Source organism: Mustela nigripes, chromosome 8, assembly GCF_022355385.1.
Source record: "Mustela nigripes isolate SB6536 chromosome 8, MUSNIG.SB6536, whole genome shotgun sequence".
In the NCBI taxonomy this organism is placed as follows: domain Eukaryota; kingdom Metazoa; phylum Chordata; class Mammalia; order Carnivora; family Mustelidae; genus Mustela; species Mustela nigripes.
In genome coordinates this window covers 28,370,499-28,381,895 of record NC_081564.1, presented here as the reverse complement: position 1 = coordinate 28,381,895, position 11,397 = coordinate 28,370,499, and the positions used below count along the sequence as shown (strand labels likewise).

General features: G+C 55.9%; 1 protein-coding gene across 1 annotated transcript; it reads left to right on the top strand.

The window, feature by feature from the left end:
* Positions 1 to 560: 560 nt before the first annotated feature.
* Positions 561 to 11,284, top strand: P2RX6 (purinergic receptor P2X 6). Its single transcript, XM_059409999.1, has 12 exons — positions 561 to 834; positions 1,517 to 1,667; positions 2,976 to 3,047; positions 5,980 to 6,055; positions 6,264 to 6,357; positions 6,447 to 6,527; positions 6,609 to 6,750; positions 6,840 to 6,949; positions 8,118 to 8,211; positions 8,299 to 8,364; positions 8,543 to 8,620; positions 8,708 to 11,284. Exons 1-12 carry the CDS (start codon positions 701 to 703, stop codon positions 8,789 to 8,791), a joined length of 1,182 nt encoding a protein of 393 aa, XP_059265982.1. The 5' UTR covers positions 561 to 700; the 3' UTR covers positions 8,792 to 11,284.
* Positions 11,285 to 11,397: the final 113 nt, after the last annotated feature.

Sequence of the window (11,397 nt, the reverse complement as noted above, 5' to 3'; positions counted from 1 at the left end):
AGTGGGCCGACCTTTAGCCTACTCAGGTGGGGCAGATGAGAGCATGCGCCGGGGTTCCAGCATCGCCCTCACACTTTCTGCAGACTGAGGAATACGGCTGACCCCAAAACCTCTGCTTTTTGTCCCTACGGTCCGCGGGCGCGCTGCACAAGAGAGCCTCGGTCACCCTCCTCTCTGGAGCCAGAGTCACGCTCTCATTCTGGCTGCCAGTTCTCTCTCCTGCTCTAGCGTCGCCTATGCTGCTTCCTCCACTAGGGCATTGCTCTCCAACTTTGCTTGTTGAACTTCAGAATCTCCAAGTGTCAGATCAGAGGTCACTTCTTCCTGAAGCTTTCCTTGAGTCGTCCTCTGGGTTCCTGCAGCCCCCGTGCTGCCCTCTCACAGTACATTTGACACTTGTTATCTCCTCCTCCCCTCCCCCAAAGAAGTGAGGCCAGAGGGTAGGGTTGCTGGGCGGGGCTTCTCCTTTCTGTGGGGCTCTGGGCCCCCTCAAAGGGAGGGAGTGGGAGGTCCTGGGCAGCTAGGGCTTGGGACTGAACCCAGGGCTGGGGGGTGGAGGCTGGATCTTGTCCCCAGTGGAAGTGTCCCTTTAATAGCTTGCTGGCCTGGTCCGGGTAGGCTGCTGCCTGTACCTCCTTCAGCAGTGGCTGCAGCTGTTGTGCTGACTCATGTGCTCCAGCAGCCAGCAGGAGCTGGAAGCATGGGCTTCCCAGGGGCCATGGCGGGCTGGGGGCTTCTGGATTACAAAACGGAGAAGTATGTGATAACCAGGAATTGGCGGGTGGGCGCCCTGCAGAGGCTGCTGCAGCTTGGGGTCATGGCCTACGTGGTGGGGTAAGAGAAAGGCTCCTGGGCCACTCTTGACTGGGGGGATAATGACTGGGCCTGCTGGGCCGAGGGTTGACCGTTTGACTCTTCGGGGGCTGAGCTGGTGGTAGCAGAGGGGAGCAGGTTAGGACCGGAGGATCTTTTTCTGTCTAGAGACCAGGGGATACAAGGGCAAGCTGTGTGCTTGTGTCCTCCTGTGTGCCCACCTGCTTCCTTTCCTGGGCCTTGTTTCCAGGCCCATATTGATCTCTGGGTCTCCATCTATACCCAGGAGGCCCCTGGTGGGGCAGGAGATAGTCCTTGATGCTTGGGAGAGTTGTAGCACTAAGGTCCCTATAGGGACACCAATTTTAGCTGGGTCAAGGAAGTCTTTAAGGAGGAGTTGGGCCTAGCCAGGACAGGGGGAGGGAGTTGGTTGGTGAAGGAGCGGGTAGTGGGCATCTCTAAGCCCATGAGGGCCTGATAGGGGACACCCGCGAAAGGCACTGGCTCTCCAATCATGGTTGGAGCTTCTTGCCTGTGCAGGGTGTTTGGGTGGGAATGAGGCTGGAGGGGAGGCAGGGGCCCTAAGTGCTGGACTGGAGGCCCCGAGGGTATGTGAAGAGAAAGGCCGAAAGGGTGTGGCCCATGTGGCCACTGCTCCCCCTGTAACAGGGAAGGGCCACACTGCCTGTCACTTCTTCCTAAGGTGGGCTCTCCTCGCCAAAAAAGGATACCAGGAGCGAGATCTGGACCCGCAGATTTCCATCATCACCAAACTCAAAGGGGTTTCAGTGACCCAGATCAAGGAGCTGGGTAACCGGCTGTGGGACGTGGCGGACTTTGTGAAGCCACCACAGGTAGGTGCCTTGGTCCTGCTGCCAGGCAGTGACACTTCTGACACCACCCTTGCAGTGAGTGTGTGCATGAGGAACGTGTGATGCTTGAGCGGGGTGCCGGCACCTCATACGGCCAGGCTGTGGAAGGGCCTTACAGAGGAGTGGTACCTGGGTGGGGCTTTCCAGGGTGTGTAAGAGGTTTCCGGGTGGACCAGGAAATAGACCAGGAAGCCAGGCCGGAGAAACTTGCCTTTACAAAGGCTGCCCCTGGAAGACTGGAATATTTAGGAACTCAAGGCTGGAGCTTGAGGGTGGGGCAGGAGAAGCCCCTAGTGGGCAGGGGCTCAGGGTCTGGAGCTTCCTGAATGCTCCCCTCCCCGACCTGGGGCACTCCTGTCAGGTGCCCCTCCTGTCCCTTTCACGTAGCATTTCCAGTTCCTTCTCCGACCCAGATTGTCCAGAGCCTCGGTTTCTACCTTTATCCTACCAATGCCAAAATTGTAGCCCCAGGGACCACCTCCCATGAGTGCAGCTGTCTCCTGGGTGAACACCCACCATGTCCAAAGAGCAATCATCTCCCTTTGCTGGTGTGGCTTCTTTTCATCCAGTGAGGCCCAGAGCTGGACCTGTGTTTCCCTTCTGTGCATTCTTTCTCCTAGCGGTGTTCACTGCTGCCTGGGTCATACCTGGATGAGGCCATGATCTTCTAGTGGGTCCCCCAGTGCACGCCACCCAGTAGCCAGCCTGAGCTTTCCTACGATATCAGTCAGAGCCTGCCAGCCCTTGTTTCCACTCTTTCCATGGTGGTGGCCACTAAGTCCAGATCATGACCACTGTCATACCCACTACCTGCTTTCCTTCCTGGGTCACACATAGCACACACACATAGCACTTGGGTGTCAGCCACCTGTCGTTAGCCACCCTTTGCCCAGGTGGAGCTCATCACCTGCTCCCCTGGTCCTTGACCACGTGTGCAATTGAAGGGGGCAACCTACCCCTAACGTGGGCAGGTCCCTTGCCCAGCTCAGCTCTGGATCTTCAGTGCCTAGAAGCAGAAAGATCTTGGACAATTCTGGGTGAGAGAATGAGTATGAACATGAAAAATACACTCGTCTCAAAGTGGCAGCGCTGGGCTCTCAAAATGGCCAGAACACCCCCCCCCCCCCAGCCTCTTATCACTGCTTCAACTGGCCTCCCTGGAAACACTTTCCTGGGGCAGAGTTGATGATGTGTTCGGGCCAGGACACTTTTCCCCAAGCTGAGGTGCCAATTCTGGTCTCTCCTTTTGGGGGAGGGAAGCAGGGGCCAACCCTGACGCTTGCTTTCTAGGGAGAGAACGTGTTCTTCTTGGTGACCAATTTTCTTGTGACGCCAGAACAAGTTCAGGACAGATGCCCAGAGGTAAGGCTGCCCAGGAGCTTCCCAGCAGTTCCCTAGTTCCTCTGCCAGCCCTGGGTCACCAGCCATGTCCCTCCTTCTTCCCACATAACTGAGGGTTCAGTACATGCTACCATCTCTCAGGCACTGAGCTAACACCTTTTTCTGAATCATTCCACTTAATCTTCACAAATACCCTGCCTGGTAGGAATCACTGCAGTCCCATTTAAGATGAGAAGACAGGGTCTTAGCAAGGTAGACTCACATGCTCAAGGATGCTCAAGGCTGTCCAGTCTCTGGACCACTGAGCTGTCTTCTGGAGCCTTCCACCATAGCATTCTGTGAGATGTCCAGGCCTTTCCCAACCTGGTCCCACCACTGGGCACTCACCAACTTGTCAGTATAACACCCAGAACTGGGTACAAGGCTCAGGTGCGCTCTAATAGCAAGAGGCAAGCTTAGAAGAAGAAGATCACCTTCTCTTTCCTTTTTTTTTTTTTTGCAGGGTGGGGTAAGATTTGTTTATTTACGTTTAGAGAGAGAGCATGGAAATGTGTGAGTTGGGGTTGGGGCACGCTGATGCAGAGGGAGAGAAAGAATCCTGAAGCAGACTCCGGACTGAGCAAGGAGTCCCACTTGGGGCTCAGTTCTAGGACCCTGAGATCATGAATTGAGCCAAAATCAAGAGCCTGCTGCTTCATCGACTGCTGCTAATCACCCGATTACCTCCTCTTTTCCATACACAGTCTCTATTAATGTGTCCCAAGTCAGCTTCCATTTCTGTGGGCAAACACAGCACACTCCTGGTGATGCTGAGGTCAGGGTCACTTATAGCCTCTAGCTATTTTTCACTACAGTTCTGGTCACACCAGAGTCTCTCACTCCCTATTCTTGTCTGTTTCTCATCCGAAATCACAGGTTTTCCACCTGAAATCTCACCTTCTCTCCTTGCCTAAGGATGTCCCACAGTTCCAGTGCCTGTCACAGAGCACACTTGCTCTTCTCTCCAGCAGTGGGTTTTTTTCCCCAAAATTTTTTTATTGGGATAAAATGCATGGAACACAAAATTTACCTTCTTACCCATTTTTTTAGTGTCTGGTTTCTAGCTATGGATTTTTTTCGAGTGGTTGGCACCCAGGACATAGCCCTGGAAACCCAACTCCACGGTGACCCTTTTAAAAAATCACAATTAACATTTAATTACTTATGGGGCTGGAGAGTGACTGTGGGGTCACCTGTTCCCTGTGTCCTGGTTGTTGATGGTGCCACAGATGCTGGGGGCATCACACGTCCCAGGTGGGCCCTGTCCGCAAAGGAGGTAAAGTGTGTGCACAAAGGATGTGCAAATGCCCAGGATATCCTTCCTTTTCTAAATGTTCAGAAGACATCTAATTAATATTCAGTGTGTAGGCTGTCCTGAAATTTTGCTGAAGCCATCCTTCTGTGCCCTCTGGAATCCGTGTGATTCCTCTTTGCTTTGTGTCCCAGCTTTGCAGCTTCCCATGAAACTTATGGGGCTGGGAAGAAACTCATCAGATTTGACAACACGGCTTCCTGAGATGGTCCAGCGTTCCTGCCAGCTCCTCTTGGGGGTCCTGGTCATCCGGTCCCTCCCACATGCACTGCTCTCCTTGGAGAGTAGAGCCTCTAGCAGACACCTGCCGAGCCTCAGGGAGGGTTGTGTGTGTGGCCATGGTGGGGGGAGGGCAGGCCCAATGCTGGGGATGCAAAACTCCACCCCTTGTACATGGAGCAGTTCCTACACAGGGAGCCCAGCCAAGGAGGCAGTTCCTGTGATGCAGGCAGAGGTTGTGGCTGGAGACCCAGGAAGGTGTGTCTGCCAGCCCAGGGCCTCAGGAAGCATTTCCTGCAGGACTGGAGATTCAAGTGGGCTCTTGAGCAAGTCTGAGCAGAGGGAGCTGTATGAGAGGAGGCACCTCTGGGGTCCCCTGCTGTGGAGTGGGGTTGGAGCCTAGATCTGGATTAAGGGGGCAAAGGGGTAGCCCAACATCTCAGGGGCCCTGTGAACTCTGCTGAGGAGCTGAACTTGATCATAGCAGCATGGAGGAGGCAGAGATGGTCTCTGCTGAATGAAGGGAGGCAGATGAGGCAGAGCCCAGGCCCTGTGGTGGTCATCATGGGGTCTAACTGGAGGAGCTGGTGGTCTAGCTGGAGTGGAGAAGAGGGCTGGACTCAGGACACAGGGAGCCCTACTCTGTTCTCTGCCCGCTTATCACAGTCCCAACTCCCCATGGTCCCACTGTCTCATTTGGCTTGGAGTCCCTGAGCCTTTCTTGCCGGCACCACGTTCCTCTGGCTACCTGAGCCCTGTGACCCCAAAGGTGGTGTTTATTGCTGGCCTGGCGTGGAATTGTGTCTGTGAGAGTGTGCCTTCCTCTCCAGGGCTCTAGGGCCCCCAGAAAGCTTGCCACATCCCCCTTCTGACTGATCCCTAAAATATGGTGAGTGTGCAGGCACTAATGTCCCTGCTTTACAGAAGAACAAGCAGGGAAGGGACTAGTCTGTGGTCGTTCAGCAAGTGTGTGTGGTCCTACCTACTTCCCTACCCAGACCCTGCCAACCAGGGTCCTGCCCTTTGTTCCCCACACCCAGTGCCTCCACCCTGGCATGAACTTGCCCTTCCCGGAGTCCCTTCACCTTCCTTGTTCTGTCATCTGAGTTGGACAGAGGGTCTGGGTCTCTGGCTAGGAGAGAACCATGAGGAAGGAAGGAGACTTGCTCCGCCTTGGAATATAGCACCTGCATCTCCACCTGGCTGGGTGGGGGGCTGCTCTTTTTATTTGTATCCCCCCCAGCTTTCCTATGTGCCCCCCCCCAACTCAGGCATCTCTATGGAGCTAAGGTGGAGAGGGCTGTGTCCCCACAGCCTGCAAGTCTGGGTCACAGAGGGGAGACACACCCCGGGCCCTTGGCAACTCTGCTTTCCCCATCTCAGCACCCCTCCGTCCCACTGGCTAATTGTTTGGCTGATGAGGACTGTCCTGAAGGGGAGACGGGGATTCACAGCCATGGTAACGTGGGCCCTGTCTTCCAGTGCCTCCCCTGGGTGGGGGCTCCAGGGGCTGGGCTGGGACCCTGGGTGGCTCTTGAGGGCAGGCCTGGTGGTGTCTCTGCATCTCTCTTTTCTGTCAATGGCCCCCTGCCCCTGCCCATACCCCAACCCCGGTCCCCTGACCCCGTGGAAATTTGAGGGCCTGGAGTTTGTCTTGTGTTTTCAAGGCATAAAAACGGGCCAATGTGTGGAATTCAACGGGACCCACAGGACCTGTGAGATCCAGGGCTGGTGCCCCGTGGAGAGCAGCACTGTGCCTGTGTAAGTGTCCTGTTCCCACCCCCCCACCTCCAGGGCAGGGCCCCAGAACTGCAGAGTCTGCCCTGCATGAACTTCCCCTCCACCCACAGGAAGCCCCTACTGGTCCAGGCTGAGAACTTTACCCTATTCATCAAGAACACAGTCACCTTCAGCAAGTTCAACTTCTCCAAGTAAGCGTGGGTGGATCTTGCTGGCTCCAGAGCCTGCTAGTGTCCTACCTAACCTGAATCTCCCCCCATTCCCCTTCCCAGGTCCAATGCCTTGGTCACCTGGGATGACACTTACTTCAAGCGTTGCCGCTATGACTCACGCTACAGCCCCTACTGCCCTGTGTTCCGCATTGGGGACCTCGTGGCTGCGGCTGGAGGGGTCTTTGAGGACCTGGCATTGCTGGTGGGTCCATAAGGGGCAGGGCTCCAGAAGGGCTCGGGGAGAGGGTCCGGAGCCTCTGTGCTGGTGAAGCAGTGATGTGCCCTGTGCAGGGAGGTGCCGTGGGTGTCCGAATCCACTGGAATTGTGACCTGGATGCTGGGGGTTCTGACTGCCGGCCCCACTACTCCTTCCAGCTTCAGGAGAGGAGCTACAACTTCAGGTGCAGCCCCCACTGCCCTCCTGCTCCTAGGCCAGGTACCCCCTCATCTGTCCCACTGTGGCAGCCAGGACCCATCACACAGCGGCCCACCCCTCCGGGCACCCTGCTGTGTGTTCAAGGAGGGCCCCAGGGGCAGGAGGGGAGTTCTCAGCCCCAGGTCCCCAGAGCACAGGCTCTGGTCCAGCCTTTCTCCTGATCTAGTCCCCCCCTCTGTGACTCTTCACCCCCAGCCCCTCCCCCACGCCATCCCACCTCTATCTAGCATCTCCCTCCTCAGCACACAGGGGGGTTTCTTTTTTACTTTTGCCTTAGGTCTTATCTAAAAGTTCTCAAAAATCTATAGAAAAGTAGAAAGACTAGTACTGTGAACACCCATACCTATCCACCCTTCATCTGGGTCCTCTAGAGGTTTTTTTTTTGGGGGGGGTGTTGGGTTTTATTTTTTAACATCTTGCCACATTTGCTTTCTGTCTCCCTCTCTAGAGTGAGCTGGATATATTTAGATAGATTTCAAAGGGAACTATTTGAAAGTGAGTGGCAGACATCTGACACTCTTCCTCTCGACACTGTCCTGAGAATGAGGACCTTCCCTATGTGACTGCTGTCCCATTGTCACACTCAAGAAATTTAACATTGGCAGAATAAATCTAATATTTAAATTTTCCTAACTGTGCCAGTAACGGTCCTTTATCTTTATTTTTCCAATCCCGGGTGGACTCAGGAACCTTGCGTTGCATTTATTGTTATGTCTTTGAGTCTCCTAAACAGACCTCCCCCATCCCGCCAGAATCCTCCTGCCACTTCCTGTCACCTGGTCATTGTCACAGATCTGCACCCAATAGCCACTGGGCCTGGAGATGATGCTCCTTGACACCCCTTCCACGCTTTAGACTCACACAGCCCAGGGCTTGCCTCCCTACCTGCCCTCACCCCCACTACCAGTGCCTGTGTAGGGACCCTTTGGTCCCCTCTGCCCCCTCAGCAGGCAAGGAGCTTCCAAGAGGCGGGTAGGTCCCAATTTGTCTTTCCCCTGTGCTCCCAGCCATGACACAGGGCTGAGACAGCCCCTTTATAGAGTCAATGGATGAGTAAGAAGGAGGCCCGGGAGGGCCCGGCCAGCCCAGGAGCGGCAGCAGAGCAAACCACTGACTTTCTTTCCTGCCCGCAGGACAGCCACCCACTGGTGGAAGGCCTCAGGTGGGGAGGCCCGGAGTCTGCTCAAGCTCTATGGGATCCGCTTTGACATCCTCGTCACCGGGCAGGTGGGAGGTGTTGGGTGAAGGCAATGGGGTGTGGGGGGGTGGGGGAGATAGTCATAGCCCCAGAGTCTCAGTCCAAGTCTGTCTCAGGCAGGGAAGTTCGGGCTCATCCCCACGACAATCACTCTGGGCACTGGAGCAGCTTGGCTGGGCGTGGTGAGTCTGGCCAATGTGGGCTCCCTCTGGCTACAGTGACTGTGAGCCCAGGCCTGCCGGGTGCACACCGAGCACCCCAACCTCCACTGTGCATGATGTTGTTTCTGGGGTGAGGGCTGGGGAGGCAGCCAAAGGGCAGGCTGAGGGCCAAGACACAGGTCTGGCCTGCCTCTCCCAGATCACCTTCTTCTGTGACCTGCTGCTGCTGTACGTGGATGGAGAAGCCCATTTCTACTGGAGTACCAAGTATGAGGAGGTGAGCTGTGAGCCTGTCCGGAGCCGGGGCTCTATATTGCTTTGCACAGTATTGACCAGAGCCCTATTCTAATGTTCTCATCTGCAGGCAAAGGCCCCGAAGGTCAGACGCAGCCCTGAGCAGACAGAGCCAGCTTCTACACCTCCGCACGTGGCTGCCCAGCTGTCTTAGAGGGGACCCAGTCTGGGAACCAGACACCAATACCAGAGTGGGCATGCCCAGGCTCCCCATCCCCCTGGCCCATTTCTGTGGCTGTTTGCTGCTCTTTGCAGGGTAGGGGCCCCATGTTGGGGACCTGATGGATATAGTCCCAGCAGGAGCAGGGTGGGGGTTGGGGAGAATTCCACCCTTCCACTCCCAGACAGACTGACCATTCCCTGACTCCAGCTTCAGCAGGGAGCTGCCTGGGTCAGGGGGCACAGAAGCCAGTTTTGTATATAGACTCGCAGCAGAACAGGTGCTGCAGGGAAGGGGAGGCCCTGGGGCACCCACGTGGCAGGGCAGTGGGCCAGTGGGTATCCTGCTCTGTCTAGGTCTAGAGAATTCTCTCCCAGTCTCTGTCAGTGTTCCCAGTTCCCTGCTTACCAGCTGTCAGCACTGGCCCTCCCACTGGCTGTGGCCGACTCCAGCCCTCCTCCCTCTGCCAGCAACCCACCCTTATTGTAGGTAGAGTTCCCCCATCTCAGCTACCCTGCACTGGGATCTGTGTAACCCAGCTCTGAAGCAAGGTAGAAGGAAGCCTGGCAAGAGGAGTTATCTCCACTGCTCTGGTGTTTGGTCTCCTGGGACAGATTCCTACCCAACTCTGGGCCTTGACCATAGAATAAAGAGTGGGTCAGCAAATAATCCAACCCCTTGAGAACTCCAGGCAAGGGCAAGACACCCTTTGGTCTCACACCTCCCCAGTTTGTGAGCATCAGCCCATCTCTGGTGGTAGCCCTTGGGCTTTGGGGTTTGGGATAGGGAGGAGAGGGTAGAGGATCTGAGATGGTGGTCATTGGGTCCTTTGGAATCTTCTATAAGCTTCCTTATTACCCACCCACCCCCCAGTCCAACTCCTAGAACCCACACCCTGGAGCCATGGGGGTAGGAAAGCTGTACTCTGGAATTTATTGCTGCCCAAGGTCATATCTAAGAACCTATCCGGGCATCTGCTTGTCCCAGCCTGAGGCAACTGCATGCAGGAGACCTTGATCATAACCCCAGGCAGAACCCAGTGGCTAGAAGGAATGTCCCTAACAAAGGACACAAAAGCCCCCAGCAGTCTGCCTTGGTATCTTTCTGGGGTCTGAGTCTCTCCTGCTGGAGAATGTCCCCTGTCCCAGAGTCCCCTGTCCCACAGTCAGGAAGGGAGGGCTGCAGGAGCCAAACTCCCTGTGTTCCCAGGGCAGAGGCAGGAATTTGGGAGTACGAGGGGCTCCAGGTGTGCTGGTTGCTTGGTGGCAGAACAACGAAGACCAGCTGGGGAGGGCTGGGGCTCGGGCTCAGGCTGGGCTAGCATCTGGAATCATTTGGCTTCTGGAGCCTCAGCAAAGCCTCGGGGTCTCTGCTGCTTCTCAATCCAGAGAGCAGTATCCATGGGGAGGCAGGTTCAGGAGAGCCAAGGGGGAAAAACATGGTTCTGAGGCCTGGTTATTGGAGTGGGGTCCCATGTACCTGGTTGTCCTCAGGGGCCAAAAGAAAGCCGTCATAGCTGCAGAAAAAGTCAAGGAGTAAAGCCTGCTAAAGCCAGCAGCTTCCTGTGTTGTCCTTCAAGGCAGGATCGGGGACTTGGAAGCAACTCTGATAGACCTAGTTTGGCTTTAGGGAGATCACTGGGGGAAGGGGCATGGTGGGCCTGGGGACCCCCCAAGGACTGGGGCCTCACAGCCACCAGCTGGGCTTGGAGGTCCCTGGAGGCATGTATCCCATACATGGTGTACCATCCTGAGCCTTTATCGCAAAGCCCTTGAGGGACAGGGGAGAGAGGGAGGAGTGCCAGCTATGACAGACAGCTGTGGCCGGGGCCTGAGGCTGGAAGCAGCTGTTGCCTCCGTCTGCCTGTGGGTGCACACCACCAAGGTAGCTGTGCAGGCCACGTAGGTACACACCTCAGAGGAGCCCTGGGCAGGCCTCGGGGACATGCTATGCTTTCTGGGAGCCTTGGGAACCCAGGAGGACCCTGGAACGCCCCTGCCCTTCCTCAACAACCTTTCTGGGGCCCAGACTTTGCTCTCTAATCTGCCTCCCCCAACCAAGGGACATATGGGAAGAGCCTGGGGTGGGGGGAGCCTGAATTTGCCCTTTTCATGGACCTTTCCTCTCTTGGTGTGTGTAGGGGTATATAGAGCTCCCCTCTGAGCTGGGCTGAGGGCACTAGCCCTCCCCTAGGACCCAGGCCAGGTGGTGTGTCTGATTCAGGGTAGTCCCAGAGCTGGTACCTCCCTCTTGCCAAACCTCGGCATCTTTGCTATGAATTGGAAACAAAAACCTGGTTCTTGGGCGGGGGGGGCAGGAAAGCACTCAGCGCCACAAGGAATGAAACAGTGGACACAGGGCACCTGAGTGGCTCAGTGGGTTAAAGCCTCTGCCTTCAGCTTAGGTCATGATCTCAGGCTCCTGGGATCGAGCCCCGCATGGGGCTCTCTGCTCAGCAGGGAGCCTGCTTCCCTTCCTCTCTCTCTGCCTGCCTCTCTTGTGATCTCTGTCAAATAAATAAATAAAATCTTAAAAAAAGAAAAGAAAAGAAACAGTGGACACAGCAGCAGGGCATGTGGCTGGCCAGTAGGTTATTATTG